The 22,013-nt window shown below is 34.7% G+C and overlaps 1 protein-coding gene across 2 annotated transcripts in view; it reads right to left on the reverse strand.

The window, feature by feature from the left end:
- Positions 1 to 10,571: 10,571 nt before the first annotated feature.
- PIGZ (phosphatidylinositol glycan anchor biosynthesis class Z) overlaps positions 10,572 to 22,013 on the reverse strand; it is a 57,875-nt gene continuing 46,433 nt past the window's right edge. The window contains exon 2 of one of the 2 annotated variants that reach the window (XM_053709038.1): positions 10,572 to 14,641. In XM_053709038.1, the coding sequence (XP_053565013.1) occupies positions 13,071 to 14,641 (1,571 nt within the window). In that variant the 3' untranslated portion in view covers positions 10,572 to 13,070. The remainder of the gene's footprint in view (positions 14,642 to 22,013) is intronic. The other variant, XR_008401781.1, reaches the window with a different exon arrangement.

Below are 22,013 nucleotides of genomic sequence, written 5' to 3' on the forward strand. Positions count from 1 at the left end.
AAAAGAAGGACAAAGTAGTGTAGTCCAGCAAAGAGCCAGCAGTGACTCCAACAATCAGGTTGATGAGCTGATCCTCACGCAGACATGTTTCGTGCGTTTGCGCACTTGATCACTGCTTACCTGAGGATCAGCTCACTCACCTATTTATGACTAAGTTGATTACCAGAAATTTGCATATTTAAAACCTGATTGTGTACCTATATCCACAAGTCGGGCTACTTTAATTATAATACCGGTAGCTAGGAAAAAACATAAAAAGAGTGTACAAAGGGATAATATTGGAAATACATGACATGAGATAATCTGACCATTAATTTGAAAAGTGCGCAAACGCACGAAACATGTCTGCGTGAGGATCAGCTCATCAACCTGATTGTTGGAGTCACTGCTGGCTCTTTGCTGGACTACACTACTTTGTCCTTCTTTTAATTATTTTGGAATAAAAGTTGTTTTTACTTTTTACTACGTGCCTGGAGTGCCTTTTTTCTTCAAGAAAATTTCAAGATTGAGCGCAACTTCTCTCCTTGGATTGGTGTATTCGGCTTTGCCTGTGGCGTGTGTGGCAGACACGCCTGAAGTTTGCAGCCAAGCGCTTGGATTCGTTTAGGGGGTGTGTCCCCCGCCCACTCTCCTGTGTGCCGGGTTATCCTTTCTCAACGAACGCTCAGGAGGAGCGCACCTAACAGTGATTATCCTGGAACTGTGTACCGTACTGCTTCACTGTGACATGTGCAGCCATCACTGGCGTCAGTAGGTGAGTGATCTTTGGAATTGATTTCTTATGCTGTGATGCGATAGTATCAAATATATCACCACCTACACTTTCTTATGTTTTTGTAACCGGCTGAAGACGAGGTGGGTTTAACAGATTGTATGTTTCATTCAACTACCGGGCATTTCTTGTTGACTATATATCTTGAGCCAGCATACTCTATATAACTTTTTTTCACCACTTTCCACAAGTCTGTAAGCGGCTAGGATTGCCGTTTTTTGCTTTAACGTATTTGGAGGCTTACATAGTACTTAAAAGAATCGCGTACTATAGCCAACAAGGTATCTAGAACAATTTCGAATATATTGGGTCTGTGTTGCAACAAAGCCACCAAAATCTTTTTTCAATAAAGCAGATAACACTGCATATATATATATTATTGCTGCTTTCTGTAGAAATTGGGCCAACAACATCACAATAAGATCATTTAGGCCTGCTCACATTTAAAGCTGTCAATGTTGGATTTACTTTATCTGCTGCCTTTAAGCACATAGATTAAAAGTATACATATTTTTTATTCAATAATATATCACCAGTAAGGATTACCTAAAACAGAGGAACTTAATCAGACAAAATGGAAAATGCATATGTGTTGAGTGACTTTAAGGATGATACACCTGATACATATAATGAAATCACTCACACTTTGGACAGTCTATTTTTTGATATGGACGCTCTCAGAAAAAAAGATATTAAATTAGATCTTGACATCAAGTCCTTCAAACTATATAAATTAGACAAGCGCATACCCAGGGGTCTACGTATCAGAAAGTTTCCTTCATTTATTGTAACTGATCCTGATTTCATAGAAAAATGGAATTCCATTTTGGATTCATGTTCTTTTGCCCTAATTGAGCTACTGGTGACATATAAAGAAAAACAAAGATCAGCTTTAATAACAGAGATTAAGGATACACAGATATTACTAAAGAAATATCAACATGACCCAGATTTTAAGAAATACGACAAACAATTTGAATTAAAAATGAATACGTTTAAAAGAGAACTCTGGCAATTCAAATCTAGAAAGATGATACGTGACAAAAGGGACTATGACTCTAATCAAGTGTATAGATGGACACAAGAAGATACACTAAGAAAGGGATATAAAAGAAATAACAAAAATAAGAACAAACAAATGAATGGTAAAGGAAATAAAAAGGGGAAAAGTGTCACATTCTCAGACACTGAATATGAATGTGACTCTTCTGACGGTGATGTTAATGAAGTAGAAGAAGAGGCAGCAGCAGTCTTCCAAGAAATTGATGTCCAATACTACAGTGAGAATTCTACTCAGTCAAAAAACGGACAGGAATTGGCCACACAGGAAGTAAGAAAAAAACAACACACAGAGGCTGTCGAGGTCGTGGCAAAAGAGCCAAGGGAAACACAGAAGAAGAAAAAAATGAGATCTGTATATACAACCAGGTCTCAAAAGGAGAGAAAGAAATATGCATAAATGACAAAAATGTTGTTAATTTATCCTCTGTAAATTTAACTACTGCACAAATAGATTTGTTGTCTAAAGGTCTCAACTTTGTGCCTTCCAATCACTTCAATGTTTTTGAAACCATCTTAGACGTTAATAGATTTGCCAGAAAAATCACATTACAAAAGCATTTTTACAAGAAGGATGGGAATGCAGAAAGTGAACCTGATTTAACTAAAGAATATGATGCAGCAATTTATAATGTAGGTTCTATATCTGATCTTAACTTTTCTGAAATTAACACCTTGAGAGATTTAGATCTTCTCTTACAAGAAGGAGAGGACACTAAAGATGATAATTTACAAGAGAGGGACATATCTTTAAAACACATTAAAAACACGTTCAAAAGTGATTGATATTTTTCAAAAAACGGTAGAGATCAAATTACGTGAACTAGACAAACAAGTGACAGATAAAGGTAATAGAAAATGTAACAATCTAACATATAAAGAGAAATCAGCTCTCAGGGAGCTTACACAGAATGACAATATTGTAATTAGGCCATCTGACAAGGGCGGCAATGTAGTCGTTCTTAACAGAACTGACTACATTGCAGAGGCCAAAAGGCAGCTAAGTCAAAAAGATGTTTACCTAAAATTGACACAAGATCCTACTAACAAGTTTCAGAGGGAGATTGGGAATATTATTAAATATGCCCGTAATAATAACATTATTACTCAATCTGTGGAAGAAAAATTATTAATATCCAATCCAGTAACTCCCATTTTTCATCATTTCCCCAAATTACACAAAAATTCTTTTTCCCCTCCAGGCAGACCCATTATTGCTGGCATAGGGTCCCTGAACGAAGCATTGTCTGAACTCGTTGACACTTTCCTACAACCTCTAGTATGTCAACTTCCTAGTTATATACAAGACACCACTTCATTTATCAAAAAAATTGCTAACATTGAATGGAAACCAAACTATAGGTTAATGGTTGTTGATGTGACATCTCTTTACACGTCTATTGAGCATTCAAAGGGCCTTATGGCTATCAATTTTTTTGTTAATTCATCATATAACTTTGAAGAAGCAACTAAGGTCTTCTTGCTGAATGCAATTGAATACTTGCTTACCCACAATTTTTTCATGTTTCAAACTGATTATTATCTCCAGAGACGTGGGACTGCTATGGGGGCTAAATTTGCCCCCTCCTATGCCAACCTATTCATGGGTTGGTGGGAGCTGTCCCACGTCTTTGGAGATAGCAATCCATTCAAGGGATCGATTATCCAGTATTGTCGCTACATAGACAATCTGTTTTTCATCTTAGAATGTGACATAACTGAGGCAGATAGCTTTTGTAATTACCTCAACTGTAATCAATTAGGTATAGAATTCACAGGCACTCACAGCAATGAAAGTGTGAACTTTTTGGATCTCACTGTTCAAGGCGGTGAGACTGGATCTACTATCCAGACTAAAATGTACAGAAAGGAAACTGCAGGCAACACACTTTTAAAATTTGAATCATGTCATCCCCGGCATGTGTTAAGAGGCATACCCAAAGGGGAATATATTCGCATTAAAAGGAACTGCACCAGTGAAACAGAATATCACAAGCAGGCCAGTGAAGCCACTCAAAGATTCAAACAGCGAGGTTATCATGAGGGCCTATTATTAAAAGCTAAAGCAAGCGTCGATCAAATCCCAAGAACTGAGTTGCTTCAATATAAACACAACAAGTCAAAGACTAAAAAGAATGAAAATAATAAGATTAAATTTATAACTACCTTTAGTGTAGAATATAACAAAATATGTACAATCATTAAAGATTCTCTTCCTATTCTGTATTCAGACCCTACCATCAGAGAGATTTTAAAGTCTGGATGTGACTTCATTCCCAAAAGAGCTAAAACTCTTTCTAATCATTTATCCCCCTCTGATATCAAACCCAAGATAAACAGATGCTGGCTTAAACAAAGACAGGGATGTTTTAAATGCAGACGACACATCTGCAAAACTTGTAACTTTATACATGAGGGCGATAAATTTGTTTCAAGCACAACTAACACAGAGTATGATATCAGATATTTCATTAATTGTGCAACTACACATGTAGTCTATCTTCTCACATGTGATATTTGTAATATCCAATATACAGGAAAAACCAAGAGATCCCTCAAAGACAGATTCCTGCAACATCTTAGGTCAGTTGAGGATGAAGATAGTGATACCCCCATATCAAGACACTTTAAACTAATTCACAACTCAGATGTATCATCATTAAGAATACAGGGTATTGACCATATTACCAAGTGGAGAAGAGGTGGAAATAGAGAGTCATTACTCAATAAAAAGGAAATTTATTGGATGTTTAAATTACAGACTAGTGAACCAGAAGGATTAAACATTAGACGTGACCTAGATGTATTTATCTAATATATGTCTATCTAAAGTCTTATTAAATAACTTATATGTCACAGTAATGGCATGACACCTTTATTTTTCTTTGGCAGTGTGATTTTCCTTTTTTGTTACATAACTAACATATATACTAAGTCTAGATCTACTTGAAAAAAATGTGTTTAAATATATACAATTGTAACAGTTGGTATCCTAATAGTTTATCAGTTTGGCAATTTCAGGAAATTTAGCTCACATTATATATAGCAATTTTTCAAATTAATGGTCAGATTATCTCATGTCATGTATTTCCAATATTATCCCTTTGTACACTCTTTTTATGTTTTTTCCTAGCTACCGGTATTATAATTAAAGTAGCCCGACTTGTGGATATAGGTACACAATCAGGTTTTAAATATGCAAATTTCTGGTAATCAACTTAGTCATAAATAGGTGAGTGAGCTGATCCTCAGGTAAGCAGTGATCAAGTGCGCAAACGCACGAAACATGTCTGCGTGAGGATCAGCTCATCAACCTGATTGTTGGAGTCACTGCTGGCTCTTTGCTGGACTACACTACTTTGTCCTTCTTTTAATTATTTTGGAATAAAAGTTGTTTTTACTTTTTACTACGTGCCTGGAGTGCCTTTTTTCTTCAAGAAAATTTCAAGATTGAGCGCAACTTCTCTCCTTGGATTGGTGTATTCGGCTTTGCCTGTGGCGTGTGTGGCAGACACGCCTGAAGTTTGCAGCCAAGCGCTTGGATTCGTTTAGGGGGTGTGTCCCCCGCCCACTCTCCTGTGTGCCGGGTTATCCTTTCTCAACGAACGCTCAGGAGGAGCGCACCTAACAGTGATTATCCTGGAACTGTATATATATATATATATGTGTATATATATTTGTATATATATATATATGTGTGTGTGTGTATATATATATTTATATATATGTGTGTGTATATATATATATGTGTGTGTGTGTGTGTATGTATATATATATATATATATATATATTTTTTTATTTATATATATATATCTATATATCTATATATCTATATATATATATATATATATACATATATATATATATATATATATATATATATATACAGTATATATATACATTTATATATACACACAGTATATAGGAATATATATTTAATAATAAAAAATACTTTATTTTCTATGTGAAGAACATAGGAATAAAAAATGTGTAATGCGCATCAGGGTTTGTGATTTAGGTCTAATGGGTTAGCACATATGAAGAATTACAAATCTTACATTGCGTTATTAAAATATTACACAAAATATTTTAAAAAAATATTATTAAAAATTATTATAAATACTGTAAAAAATGCTAAATAAATCCATAGAATATATATTTTTATTTTTTTACAGTATCTATAATAATTTTTAATAATGGTAAATTTGTTATTAAATGTTTTTTTCACTATTTCCATTTAGTCTAATCCATTCTTATACATTGATACCATTGTGGTAAATCCAACTGACCGACTAAAACTTCAGCAACCTACAATTGTGTTCAAATCTTTTATTTTTGCACAAAACAGTGAGACAGCTGATACATATTTAATGATATTTATATTTTAACAGACTTAATAAACACCAGCATAAGACTATGATCATGCTACCGTGTCTATACAATGTAACCAAAATTCGTATTATTGCAATTTATAAAAGTGCATATTATTGCATATTATGGTTTTATATCTCAGTACTTATATTAAATAATGAGATAGAGAGAAGAGAGATAGATGTGTGTGTGTGTATATATATATAGTGTACAGCATTCAGGATGCATAGCAATACATTTAATACACTGTATTGGTTAAAAGGACATTAAAGGGATATAAAAAGTTTGATTAATTGTAATAAAAAGCACTAAGCAGTGGCTTATACTTAAAGGGACAGTCAGCACTAGAATTTTTGTTGTTTAAAAAGAAAGATAATCCCTTTATTACCCAATCCCCAGTTTTGCATATCCAACACTGTTATAGAAATACACTTTTTTCCTCTGTGATTACTTTGTATCTAAGCCTCTGCAGACTGTCCCCTTATTTCAGTTCTTTTGACAGACTTGCTTTTTAGCCAATCAGTGCTCACTCCTAGGCCACTTCACGCGCATGAGCTCAATGTTATCTATATGAAACACACTAACTAATGCCCTCTAGTGATCAAAATGCATTCAGATTAGAGGCAGTCTTCAAGGTCTAAGAAATTAGCATATGAACCTCCTAGAATTAGAATTCAACTAAGAATACCAAGAGAACAAAGCACAATTGGTGATAAAAGTAAATAGGAAAGTTGTTTAAAATTACATTCCCTATTTAAATCATGAAAGTTTTTTTTTTACTTGACTGTCCCTTTAATAGAAAGTATTGCTATATGTATTATTCATAATTTTAAAAGTATTTTACCTTTTTTTTCTTTTTGTTAAGGATCACTAAATACAGTAGATTAAAATAACTGACAAATACACAACTTAAACACAATTCAATAGCACTTTCTTTGAATTTGAAATGAGCAGTAGAATATGTTCTACCAAATTTCAAAGTTAATACAATTTTCCCTCCCCCTGTATCATGTGACAGCCATCATCCAATCACAAAATCCATTTTTGCACATGCTCAGTAGGAACTGAAACTTCAGAAAGTGTGCATTTAAAAATGTGCTTTTTAAATTGCATGCTTTATCAGTGCAAAATAACGTTCTGCCATGGACGGCCTGAGACGTTCATCGTGGTGAATACTGCAAACAAATAAAGGGACTTTCAACATTAAGTTTTTATATTTCATGACTGAAAGTCCCCTTTATTTGTTGCACTGGTAAATCCTAGCATTTCACAAACACTAGGATTTACTATCACTTTAAGTACTGACATTTTTATTATAGGCAGGGATACAACTGGTAAAAACACATACATTCCAGCTGCTAAAATAAATAATTTGGAACACATTAAATTAGAGGGAAAAAAATTACAATACACTGTCCTTTAATGTCAGAACTGAGCAATTCTCTCTCTTCTGATTAGTTAGTAAAATACTTTAAAGGGACAGTATACACTTATTTTCATATAACTGCATGTAATGGACACTACTATAAACAATAAGATGCACAGATACTGATATAAAAATCCAGTATAAAACTGTTTAAAAACTTACTTAGAAGCTCACAGTTTAGTTCTGTTGAAAAGGTAGCTGGAAAGCCCACTGCAAGTGGGAAATAAGACACTCCCCCCTCCCCCTTCTTTTGCATATGAAAAGACCCTTTACACAAGCAGGAGCAAGCTGGAGAAGGTAGCTGACGGTATTCTCCTAAAACTTTGGGGCTTGGTTAGGAGTCTGAAAATCAGAGCAATGTTATTTAAAAATAAGCAAAACTATACAATTTATAAAAAAAAAACTTTATGGGCTATATAAATAGATCATCTACAAAACATTTATGCAAAGAAAAAATGAGTGTATAATGTCCCTTTAAGAGGCAGATAATAACTTTTTTGTTCTGATTTAATATCAGTCACCAAATTACTTTTTGATAAGAAAGTGCTTTCTTAATCTTCAGATTAAAAAGACTAATCATTAAGGTGCACCTATACAGTACATCATTCAGTTTTAGATTGTGACTCTCATTTTGGGCAGACAACAGCTTCAAGAGTGAATACATTTCTTATGGTTTTTTAGCAAAGATCATGGCTCTAGGGCAGTGTTTCCCAACTCCAGGCCAGATATTTATTATATCTTAAACCTTTCAGTGCTGACGGCTCTGAGCCGTCACAGAGTTTCTCACTCTGGTGCTAATGACGGCTCAGAGCCGTCATGAGCACTCTCCCACCTTGAGGGAGATGTGGGGGCTCCTTACTGCTCCTACCCCGGCGATCGTGCCTGTAGAGTGACAGGCATCGCCGGGGCTTCACGTGAGGCGCGGTGACGTGGCGCGCAATTACGTGATGACATCACCGCGCAACTTTATTTATACTTAACAATGTTAAGTATAGGAGGAGGGGGCATGCTGCTTATAAGCCTGTATCTCAGGCATCTAAGCAGCTACAGACCCCCAAGACCCACTATTGTAATCGCCTAACCTTTCCAACAGTGTAAGTCTTGGGAGTCTGTAAAAAAAAATAAAAAAGTTAAAACAATTTTTTTTCAAAAAGAAAAAAAAGAAAAGATAATATTAGCACCCAGGTGGGAAATGGCTTAGCAGTTAAAGGGACACTGAACCCAAATTTTTTCTTTCGTAATTTAGATAGAGCATGCAATTTTAAGCAACTTTCTAATTTACTCCTACTATCAAATTTTCTGCATTCTCTTGATATCTTTATTTGACTTTATTTGAAAAGCAAGAATGTAAGTTTAGATGCCGGCCCATTTTTGGTGAACAACCTGGGTTGTCCTTGCTGATTGGACAGCACCAATAAACAAGTGCTCTCCAGGGTTCTGAACCAACAATTGGCTGGCTCCCTAGCTTAGATGCCCTCTTTTTCATATAAAGATAGCAAGAGAACAAAGAAAAATTGATAATAGGAATAAATTAGAAAGTTGCTTAAAATTGCATGCTCTATATGAATCACAAAAGAAAAAAAATTGGGTTCAGTGTCCCTTTACCTAAAGCACAAGTGAAAAAAATTAGCTATGGGTGAGCTGATTATTTCACCTGACTCTAGTTAAGGTATAATGAATTTCTGGCCTGTTAAGGGTTATGAGGACTGGGTTTGTGAAACACTGCCCTAAGTTTTTCAGTTACTCCCTAGTTATATGAAATTCTAGTGTAGTCTATGTCTAAAGAGCATTTTCCAGTACTTTACTGAGGAGATGGCAGATGAATATTGCAGAAAGCTGTAAATGGAGTTATTTTCTGAGCAAGATTCTAGACAGTTTTTCTACCATGAAGACAATTCCTTAAGTAGATTGACTACTTCTATAGTTGTTTCTAACACAAATAAATGTTAATTTTATTTTCCATAGTTTGACCTAGCACAGGATGATTTTCATATCTGATACTTCTGGCAAGATAGAATTATCCAATATTTTGCCACAGGTCCCATTTCTTTACCAAGTCCCACACGTTTTGGCACTGGCAGCTTCATTGAGTACTTACTCCAGAGGTTTTGTGTCATTATTTGGAGTTTTGGCAAATTGTATGTATTTTATTATCTTTTTTTGGTCCCAGTACACTTTAACAAGATTCTTAAGACTCATTGAAAAGTTCAGAAATATTCTTAAACTTCTGCAGCAAGAAGGATTTATCATGTATAGTGCATGAGTTGATTTTTTCCCCCTTTTTAGATGCATTTTGTTGCAAATATGACTTCTTCCTTAGCTCAGTATCCTGTGTCTGGTTAGCTGACTAGCTGACTGTAAGAGTTTCCTGGGTTCCTATGATATAAATTTGATTTGACTTTCATACTGATTTTCCTGCATGGATTCCTTCTAACTTAATAAATCACCTTAAACATCTTTTATTCCAGTCTGTAATACCAATTGTAGTTTTTTTCTATTGATCGATGACATTGCATTAAAAGTTACATCAATCACAATGTAAGAATCATGGGTTAAAAAAAATACATCTTTTTTTTCTGGTATTTTTATTACTATTCTCCACTGATAATTAAAATAATTATTGACATTTCCCCTGTGCTTCACTGATTGCTTTAGGTTTGTATAAATGCTTTAAATATACGTTTTTTAATAATTATTCCTCAGCAATATATTTGTAAGGTACACCAAGCAGTCAGTAGGTAACTATTTATTCTAAGCTAACACCAGATAAAGCTTTGCCTTAAAGGGACAGTCAACCCAAAAATTACTGTAACTTATTTAGATTAGTTAAATAACAATCTTTACAGTAAACTGCAGCCAAATTTCCATCTAAATAAACTTTGGCAGAAAATAAACTTACTAGATCTCATCTTGCAGTTTTGAAATGGCTGCCTGACCCCTCCTTCTCTGACGTCTTCCAAAAGCTTGCACTACTAGTACAGGATCCTTTTCTCGAGTCTAGTCTCGTCCCTGCGCGCTCCTGCAATTACAGCTAACAGCTGTTCATACCCGGCACTCACTGCCTCTCATCCATGCTGTGCTCTGTGTGTTACAGAGAATGAGAGGCAGTGAGTGCCGGGCAGGCAGCGATATGATGGTCTGTGCTTTAGTTAATACTCAGAGATTAGAGAGAAATGTTTTATTTTTATTGTATTTCCCTAACTACACAGTCCTCTCTGATCAACTTGTTTTTTTATCTGGTGGATGCTAATTATTTTTTTATACTAAACTGGAACTGCCAATTAGTGCACCATACTAGAGGAATTTATACCCTCCCATGTTGAAATGTTTTAATGTTTATATTGGTGAGAACTCAGAATGTTTTTAACGTTTACTTAATGGTTTAATTAGATATACTTCCAATGCGCAAGACACTGTGTTCTTTGCTGGCAACAGCGTGATCACTCTCCTCCCAGCCGATTTCTATGGTAACTCTTTTTCACTGCTTACTGGAGACTGGTCCAGCACATATATAGAAGAGCACATATATGTTACTTTTGTGTCTCTTATGATATGTGCCTTCCACAGCTGTCAATTATGACTCAAGTAGGAGGGGTTTTCTTTCTCTCGATCCATGTATTGTCAGGTGTTTTTAACTTTCTAATCATATAGCCATAAAAGTGTGCTGGACCGGTCTCCAGGTAAGCAGTGAACAAGTGCGCATGGGCATGAAACGCGTCTGCGTGGAGACCGGCCCTTACACCTGACTGTTGTTTCTGCTGGCTCTTATGTGTGGATGCAGCTGGCATTCGCTTTTACTGAAATAAAATTTTGTTACGTTTTTACCTTATCCTGCATGGAGTTTGCCTGGAGTCTGTTATTGGATTTACCCATTCAGAGGAGTATCTGTGATAACGGCAATAGTGCGCTTATCTTTACTGTGTGTGATTCCTACGTTTGTTTGTGGGCGTATCTGGCAGTTCCGCCCGAAGAGGCAGCCTATTGCATCACAGCAATAAGGGGGTGTGTCCCCGCCCACGCTCCATTGTGTCGGTGTCTTATTCCGTATAGGACTGACGGTGAGCGCTGCTCACGGGATCTTTCTGTGATCATGTGTATATATATATATATATATATATATATACATATATTATAGCTTTTTGTGGTCAAATACATGGCCATATACTTTTGAACCCTTACAACATATTTTTATTAATATTTATGTGAATAATTTTTATCAGATATTGTTTGAGTGTAACTGTATATTTTAATGTATTTATATTGTGTTTGGTGCAACTTTTTTTTATATCTAACCCTTTAAACAAGGTCTTCAGTCGCCCCTAAGTTTACTTTCAACTTGTAATACGCGCGCAAATTAATGTGACTACGATATTCTTTTATTGCACGACACTTGTAATCTAGCTCTGCGTTTGCAGCGTGGTAAGAACATGTAAACATTTTAAACTTTTTAGGAAATCTAAATTCACTGCAGTAATATATTTAATACTTTTATGGTAACAATGTATCTTCAAATATTTAATTACTAATTTAAAATGTTATAAAAGTACACAATTTCCATATGGTGCCGTATTTGGGTATTTTTACAGACTAAGCTTATTTGATAAAAGTTTTGATCAGATAAATAAAACAGTGTGGCCTTGGTTACAAGTGGAGCACAGAAATATTAGCACTGTTGTGTGTTAACATTGCTTGAGCGCAATCAAAAACTTCTATTTTTGCACTCATATAAACAGACTTTTTAGTGCTTGAGCAGCAGTCTAAGACCCGTTATCATCCGCATGTTACATAACACAGAATGCGCTAAATCCCTCACATAATGCACCTCTATGGGCGCACACAGTAAAATTCATGTTGGTTATTGCTTGAGCACTAAGCCTAGGGTGAGCTAAGTCAGAAGTGCTGGTGTTGTGCATGTAGTTAAGTGCTATTAATAATTACGGCTTACTTCAGGTCTTAAAAAGTACTACATTTCGCAGCTGGATTTTGGATTGCACTTTAGCTAAACAATGAACTCACCACTAGTAATACGAGCACATTGTGCTCGCTAATATCACCCCCTGAGATATCCATCAAAATGATAGGCAATGCTAAAAATGTGAGGCCACCTTAAGATGCTTTGGTTAAAATATATAACCATCCACTTGTAATACCAGATTGTGCGTTATTCTTTCTGCAAGGTTGCGCAAAAGATAACACCATGCGCTACTCCACTTCTAATCTAGACCCATATGTTTTATATGTGAAATGATTAATATTGTTGCTTAAATGTAACTATTGCAAATGACAAACAAATTGCTTTAGCACAGGGAGTGTTAAATGGGTTAAGTGCCTAACAGTATTGCTCTTAGCCATAAAAACTAATGTACTTTTAAATGATTGATTTTATAAAAAAAAAATGTTATGTCCCTTTAGATCTGTGTAATTTGCCTAACTGCTTTACCTTCACCTGTGCACATTTACATCAATTATGTATAATCCTAACTGAGTTGTCAAATTGCCACTGAGTAAATCAGATACCTCTGGAGGATCTTCCATTGATAAATGTGGAAACAATACAGTCACATTTGTATAACTTAACCCACACTTATCAATAGTTGTTACAAGGGTTCCAGGAAATATAACTAAAAAATAATGTGTTTTCTCTTCTAATAATTGCTTACTTATGTTTGATACTTTGTCCTTTGTGTCTCTTAGTTTTTGGCACAGCTGATCTTTATTAAAGCCAGCAAGATCAATAACATCAACAGAGTTTTGCTCTTTCTTTAGGCAAAGCAAATACTTAGGAGGCATGTATGTGTGTGTAAAGAGGAGTGTGTGATGAGCTAACGAGGTCCCGGGGAGGAAATGAGATCCTAGAGTTTTCTGTATGTGAAATAAACTGGGCACTAATCCAGCTTGGTGTAGGCAGCCAAAGAAAAAGGCCCCTAACATATTATATAACACAATTGCATAAATCCTATTTATTACTATATTGTAATTGGCAGCAAACAAGACAAGAGGAATTATCAGTGGAATAAGGAAGCGTGGTTCTTGATGACTGAATAGTGATAAAAGCGCTAAAGGGACAAAATAAAATAGTAACAATGATGAACTGGTTTGTCGAGAAAAAAATGCCTTTTTGGTTTCGGAGCTCCTATAATAACCTTTGAATAATAGCTGGGAAATTCTTCTTATCAATAGCTTTATGCCGGATAATACAACAGAAATATGGAGCACCCCAAAAAGCATGATGCCATTTACTACCAAATGTGTAAAAGGAAGATGTGCTCCATGTTGGGCAAGATTTTGTGGATTAAGATTGTAACGCAGGAAGTTAAGAGGTGTTAATACTATGTTTTGTCTTAAATATTCTCTGAAGGTTTTTGTACTGTTAAAAGAAAATAGGTGGTGTCCTCTATAATATAATGTGTCTGCCAATATGAAGACTAATGCAGTGGGTACTGCACAGGGCAATAGTTTTAGCACCTTTATAAAAACTGATCTGAAGGAAAATTGAGATGTACTATCATGTTGTGTCCAGTAAAGAAACGGCATGAAAGAAAAGCCAAGAAAAGTGGGCCTGTTAAAAAATCCAGCTGCCAGAATAATGCCAAGTAGATGGTTAGTTCTGGCTGTCCACAGGGTTTTGTTACGGTTAGAGCTTCCAGTAGATGTGAGAAGAAGAAACAATGCAAATAAAATACCTTCCACTGCGTTGCTAAGTGTTCTTGTGTAAAAAACAAGGGTGACATAAGATCCAGCTAGGAGCACCATAGCTTTCCATCGGTCAGACCCCCAGTTAGGTGCTATATTATAAATACTTAAGTCCAGAAGGAATGAAAACAGTGTTATTAAAAGACGTGGAAGAACTAATAAAAGGTAGCTGCAATAAGTTGTGACAATGCCCATTTGTTGTAGTACTCCAAGAATCCAGAAGATGGTGCCAGATGTCAACAAAGGAATAACCACTGTCCTGCAGGGGGAGCCAGGAAGAAATTCCCATGGGCGAGTGATGTCCAGATCTAGGATATCCCCTTTTGGAACAAGAAAAAAAAAAAGAATAATTTTATCACTATATACACAAATCATCACCCACCCCCAGGTTTACTTTCCTATAAGATGTGTTTAACTTTTATAAAACTTTCAAGTTTATCTGTATAAAAGACATTTATAAAATTCAGCTTTCGGGGCTAAATGTTTATAAAATATATTTGTATTGCATAACAGCTTCATTGTTAATCTATTTTATATGCTTAAAGAGACACTGAACCCAATTTTTTTCTTTCATGATTCAGATAGAGCATGACATTTTAAGCAACTTTCTAATTTACACCTATTATCAAATTTTCTTCATTCTCTTGGCAAGAATGTAAGTTTAGATGCCGGCCCATTTTTGGTGAACAACCTGGGTTGTCTTTGCTGATTGGTGGTTAAATTCATCCACCAATAAAAAAGTGCTGTCCAGAGGCTGAACCAAAAAAAAAACTTAGATGCCTTCTTTTTCAAATAAATATAGCAAGAAAACGAAGAAAAATTGATAATAGGAGTAAATTAGAAAGTTGCTTAAAATTGTATGCTCTATCTGAATCACGAAATGAAAATGTTGGGTTCAGTGTCCCTTTAAATTCACCATTATTTATATAGAAATATATATACTTGATTTTAGGTATGTCATTTTTGGTGCTATTGCACTCTGAATAACTCACTTTTGGTATGTGATTGTAAATTGTTAAATAAGTCCTATATCTACTGTGGTGGTATTTTTAATGTCTGGTCATTTGCTATGTGATGTTAAAGCCTTGTCATTACTTGCTATAACTCCTAAATGTATTAGTTGACTAATGGAATAACTTCATCTCCAAATCCTATTGTTTAATTATTTTAAACTTAACTTACTCTGTCCTGACCTGAATCAGACTTCCACAATTGGCCTTTTTAACTGTCTGCGATCTTGTCATTAATTTAGTGGACCCAGCTGACTGCACTGCCCTATAAAATTAACACTTGGTTGGGGAATGCATTGCAAGGGGTTTAGCACTATGATAATAGTAAAGGCTCACATTATTAAAGGGCCATAATACCCAAATGTTTAAACACTTGAAAGTGATGCAGCATAGCTGTAAAAAGCTAATTAGAAAATATCACCTGAACATCTCTATGTAAAAAAGAAAGATATTTTACCTCAAAAGTTCCTCAGTAGCCACCTCCCATTGTAAAGGATTTCTAAGCAGCATTTTAGTGTGTTTGTCCTGGGACATCTGAAGGGACTAGCATCGTGCACTCTCATATTATTTCCCCAATCAGGTAAAGGAAGCTTACTATGAAATCTCATGAGAGTTAAGTCAAATCTCATGAGATCACAGTAAGAGTTCATGACCTCAGCACTGCTGATGCTGATTGGCTGCTGTTCATTTCTTAATTTTTTTAAATTTGTTTACCTGCAGCTGGGAGCAGCTGAGTATAACTTTTTACACAGAACTTACTCTGCTGAGCTGAGGAGATTGTGAGGTAAAATATCTTCCTTTTTTACAAAGAGATGCTCAGGTGATATTTTCCTGTCAGCTTTTTACTGTTATACTGCATCAGTTTCAAGTGATTTAGCATATGAGTATTATGTCCCTTTAAGTGAGCATTTTATATGTGAGGCATAAGAATTAGTCAAAAATAATTATAAAAGAACTAAACAAGGATTGAATAAAGGACAATGTTATATATCCTAGGTTACAATATTATTTATTTCTATCTCAACAGTAACCTCCAATGTGTTATATATTTACGTAGCAATATTTTTGATTAACAGAATTATGAATATTAATAATCAATCACAAAATTATCGTCCGCAATATCTCCAATTAATATAGTTGAATTTGTCAATACACTTCAGTGAGACGTTATATAATCTCTGTAGTGTATTCCAAAATGCTGTTGAGATATCTAGAGATTATGACAATAAAATTATTATAAACATTAATATTTAATCTCAAATTAAATGAATTCATGAGTTCTGACCAGTTAATCTGTATAAACACATTGATTATATTTATGCAGAAAATGGTGTATTGATTATGACCAAATATATATATATGTCTAGTTGTTACAATATCCTATATCAAGAAGGCTATAAAAATATCTACAGTATATTCATTTTCAATCAATCGCCAGGTACCTCAATATTATGGGCACAATGTTTCTATGAATGACCTTAACTCAAAATGGATTAATCATCAAATATTACCATTAGGCTTTACAAGAACAATTTATAAATTATCCAGAAATATTAACAAATTCAATATAAAGCTTATTTAACAACGTTATATCCAAATCTCACAATAAAATCTTAGTTTAACTCCCACCATCTAATGGAATTTCCAGGGAAATATAATTCACTATTTTCAACCTAATATAATCTAATATACGTCACTTCAACCCAGAGGTTGTTATACAATTATCAATTCAACACACTAGCCAATTTATGTGCAATTCTTGAGAGTTCACCGTAAATAATAAAAAGAGTTTATAAATATGGAATACAAAACTTTTCCTCTCAACAGTAAATTGCTTAATGCTAGATATGATTATTTATAGACTACACAGGCCTATGGAACACCAACCTGTAACTACAAATTACACTTACAAATCACAGCTACACTTAAACTACTGCGATAGAGACTACTATTTTAAATATATTTAACAATCGCCATACATTACCAGCCCCAATGAGAGTTCAATCTCCCAGATAACTCTATTGTCATATATTTAAGAAAGATATTGCACAATCTGAAGGTGAATAGTAGGTCCAATTTGTTTACTCTTTCCATATAAAGAGAGTCCCAAACGTTCATCTCACAAAGACTTGTATATCCAAGGCAGCAAGTTTAACCAGGCAACGGTCAGACTTAGTGTTAGGAATTGTTAGCTTTACCGACGCCATTTTGTTTCTAGTTGCCATTTTGTCTTAAGGCATCCATCTTGTCTAAGAAACTCTTATTATAGCAGTTATTATGTAGTGAGAAATATGCTGATGCTAGTAAGAATTGTATAAGTTTTATTGGCCTTGTGAATGTTCCTGGCAATGCGCCTAGAAGTCCGTTATCTAGGTAAGATGGCCAAACGGCCTTGCTTTGGGCTGAGCTATGCGCACAGATGTATTTTTGCTACTGTTATAAGAAATACTCCTTTATACTCCTCTTTCTCTCAATTATTTCAATAAGCTTCTTTTGTTCATGAAATATGGTATGATATGATGTAGTTATGAATACGTCACTTGTTAACCCTATATGCTGTAACTGTCGCCTATATGACGTGCCTTTCATCTTTTAATAAACAGAATAGTTTTTAGACTCATTGCTGCGTGGTCTGATTTCTGTTCTCTGGGATATCCTAATCAAATAACCCCTTCATTTCCAGCTGATACGGTGTGCTCCAGGCCAAGCTCTGACTGACACTCCCCCTCTGAAAACAACACCTAACAATTCTGGTGTCAGCTCGTGGGATTCGCACTGGGTAAGTAGATGAGTGTTTTTTTTACTCTACTTTTCCCTCTGTGAATCTGAACCTAATTTTTTTTATAATAGGTGTTGGTTATATATGATAAGGGTAAAGGGGTTCCTGCAGTAAAGGAGCAGGTTTTTTTTTGCGGAGGTTCTAGACCTGCCGGCATTTGTATTAACCCCTCTAGACAGGTTAAAGTCCTGTGCTAGTTTAGACAGGTGTGCAGTCCTGTCTGGTGAAGCGCACAAGAGATAAAAAGTTAGCGTGCATTTGACGGGAGGTTTAAGTCCCCCAGGCAAGTTGGCATCGCTGTGTTATGGCGAGTTTGAGTCTCATCTGTGTTGAAGTTGTCCCTATGCATTCCTATAGTAGAGTTTTTGTTACCTATCACTGGATTTGAACTGGTATTTGGTGCTTTTTGCTTGCTTGCTTGCTTTTATTGCTATATAATTGTGCTGTGCTGTGCTTGGAAGATATTAAGTGACTGCATTTTATCATTGCTGCTCTTATTGTGTTGTTAAAATATGGGGTCTGCTCATAGCAAAATATTGATAATAATGCATAGAGAAAAGGAGAATGTTATTGCATTTTTAATCAAAGGGGTTAACAGTTTCATTTCAAGGCAGGGAGCTGTGCATGCTGAAGTTTTCTCCTGCATTCAGAAAAGTTATGAGTAGAGAAAGGGGGGGGGGGGCAGTGCTGTGTAATGAGTGTTGGTCTGTCGGTTCTCACTGTGTCTTGTATGGCGTGTAAAAGATTTACTCTAAACCAAAAGAGAATGTATTATCCTGTTTGAAATTTGTTTGTCTCAATCTGTTGGGAAAATGGCCATTCCGTGCAAATTTGGACACTTTCAGATACATTTTAAATTTGGTGGAAAGTTAATCTTATTGTAGTCTTAAATGTCTTTGGTATGTTATGAAATATATGTTTTTCTGAAAAGAAAGAGACTGTTAATGTGTTTTGTGTGTGCACTAAAAGTTTGATGTATGTTGAAATTGCTTTAGAATAAATGTTGGGAGTGAATTTATGGTATGCAAGTTGATATGAGCTTGTGTGTGTATCGCTGTAAAAATGACCTTGGTGCATTTTTCTTTCGGAATGGTAATTATTCAGGCTAGTTTCTTAGCTAAGAAATCAGACGTTGTAATGAGGTATTTTGAAGTTTTATTGTTGTAATGTTATTTTAAAGTCATATGTATGTTCTTAATTATGTGTTTTATTAATAGCAGTTTTTAGTTTTAAGTGATATTTGTTGTATGCAAATTTAAGTGATATTTGTTGTATGCAAATAAAGACTGTCCACCTGTTGCGGCATATAAATATATTGTTTTTGCAAGTGAACTAATTAAGGGATTTGTGAATGTGCGGATGATTGTGTGACTTTCGGTCACGTTCTGGTAAATGAAAAAAGATTAACAGGTTGATTCAAGTATGTTGTGGGAGTAATGTAAGATTCATGCAAGGAGTTAAAACAGGAGAATAGAAAAGACTATACGCTGTATGTTATCTAAAAGTATTTGGGTCTGTTTCTGTTTTCCTAATCATGGCTAGGGTATACATATGTAATATACATGATAAATGGTTAGTCCTTAAAGAGACAGTACACTGTAACATAGTTTTTATATTAATGTATTTTCAATGACTTGTGATACAAGCTGAATAGTATAAAATATAGGAGAAATGGCATTTGCGAGTTTATTTGTATATATTAAATTTGTATATATTAAGTAGCAGGTTTTGTGCTTTCAAAACACAGTTTATTGCAATGGGTTGAATTTCGGATAATAAGCATATCTCATTGTGTTCCTTATCTTATATTTGTCTGTAAAATCGGAGCTCAGGGCTTAGACAGAGCAATGGAAAATTGTCATTTTATTACTTAAAGGATCACTTCACACATGTGAAAGGAGTTTGTGAGCAGCAATAACACTTTATTAACAAGTAAAGGAGATAAAACATGAATGTAGTAGTTTGCAAAATATATTTTTTGAGACCTTTCCTTGTATATATTATATAAAATCTGCTGTTTAGATAGCAGACATTTACGCAGTGTAACTCAATTCTCTCTGTAGGCAAACTGAACTGATAACGGCTGCCTGCAACCTTTGTGTTGCGATCTGTGAGACTAGCCAGAGAGAAGAAAAAAAAAAAGAAGAGAAAATATTTAAAGGGGTACAGGCAAACTGATATAAAATCTGAGATTTTAAAGAAATATTTACAGAGAAAGAAGATGAGGTTTATTGTCAGCAGTTTCAATTAAAGATATTTTTAATTTGGGTAAAATGTCCCTTTAACTATCCTGCACCCCACTGTGAGTGTGTGTTTTTTTATGCTGGCTGTGTTTGCTTAGGCTATTCAATGGACGTCAGTATACATTTTTATTATAAGTGAGGACAGTGGATCATTGAGAACAAGTCAAAGGGGAAATTTGTGGACAAACTGTCTTTTTAATCTATTAGTGTACATTCTTATTATTCTTTTGTAGAAAGCTCATTATTTGTTATATACAATTGTTATATCTAGCTAGAGAGCTGCAAAATGGTGAATATCACATTATATAAAAAAAAAGTTAAATCAAATAATTGTGTATTTATTAAAATTTTGGTTATGTAAAAATATAGACTGGATTCCAGAGCTTTTCACAAATTATTTGTGCCACACATGATTTATTTAACAGTGGATTCGCACTGTGCATGCGAGCAGGGGCAATATAGAACAGTTGCTACACCATTATTATCTGATCTTTCCCAAAATATGGTACTTAGGTGTTTGTGTGTTCCTTTGTAAATTTATGGTTAGGGGTTTTATTTGTAAATATGCAACTGGAGTTTATTGATCTTCTGAAGTGATTGCATTATTAGTGTGATCTCATAGTATTGTGCATGGTAGAATTTGCCAATCTAGGGTATAGACGGTTATTATAGGATTCTAATTATTTGTAGTGTTTTGCAAGTGCTGTGTTTCAGTGAATGTGTAAGTATAGGTGTTGAATTTCAGGTTGATTCTGGTTGTTAAAAGTTTGTGTCGGCTGTTAATTGATTTTAAGTGTTTTCTAAGAGAATGTTATGTTTTTATTTTTAGTGAATGCGTGTGGAAGGGTGCGGTACGGATGGAATATTGAATATTGAGGTGTATTTGATTTTGCCTGATGTTAAGAATAGTATACTACATGCATGAGTGGAGTGCATGAATTGTCTTTTAGTTTGCTGTTATATTATGTTTGCGTGACACATGGGGTGTTACACGCAAACAAAGGGGTAAGTATTGATAAGTATCTTTATGTGATTTGGGTGATTATTTTAAGTAAGTAAATGAACCTAAAATGTTTTTATTTGTCTATTTTGTTCTTAACACAATATTTGTATTTGCAGGATGAGATCATGAAGCTGAATCCAGAGAGTAAAAACACTAACTGAATTATTTTTGAGTTTTTCATATGTAGGTAAAATCTGTACAGATAAAATTCCATAGTGCACTCTCCAAAAGATTGAAGATTGAATGCAAGTAAACCTTTTAAACAAAAGAAATGCCTGGTGCCTAGGTGAAGAAAAGAAAAATGATGATAAAAGACCTTTTGTCAAGTCTGTTTTAACCACCATACTGCAGTAAAAGTTTCTGAACTATCTTTGGATCCATTATTTGCTTTGCATGCTGGTACCAGCCCCAGAACTGGACTCTGGGCAATCTATGACTGTTTCCTATGATATGTGTCTTCAGAACATAAAGACTATCCTTCTCTGGACTGTGCCTTGCTTGTTGGAATTGAGGACCTGTTATGCTGTTACAGAGTCATCCACAGTTAAATTAGGGGAGTATTGTTTTAACTTGTTTACTTATATTGCTTGTTTTGTATTCTCTTGTATTGGTGTTATTTTTTGTTGATCATATTAGTTATAAGAAGTCATATAGCTT

Source organism: Bombina bombina, chromosome 4 (assembly GCF_027579735.1).
Source record: "Bombina bombina isolate aBomBom1 chromosome 4, aBomBom1.pri, whole genome shotgun sequence".
NCBI lineage: Eukaryota > Metazoa > Chordata > Amphibia > Anura > Bombinatoridae > Bombina > Bombina bombina.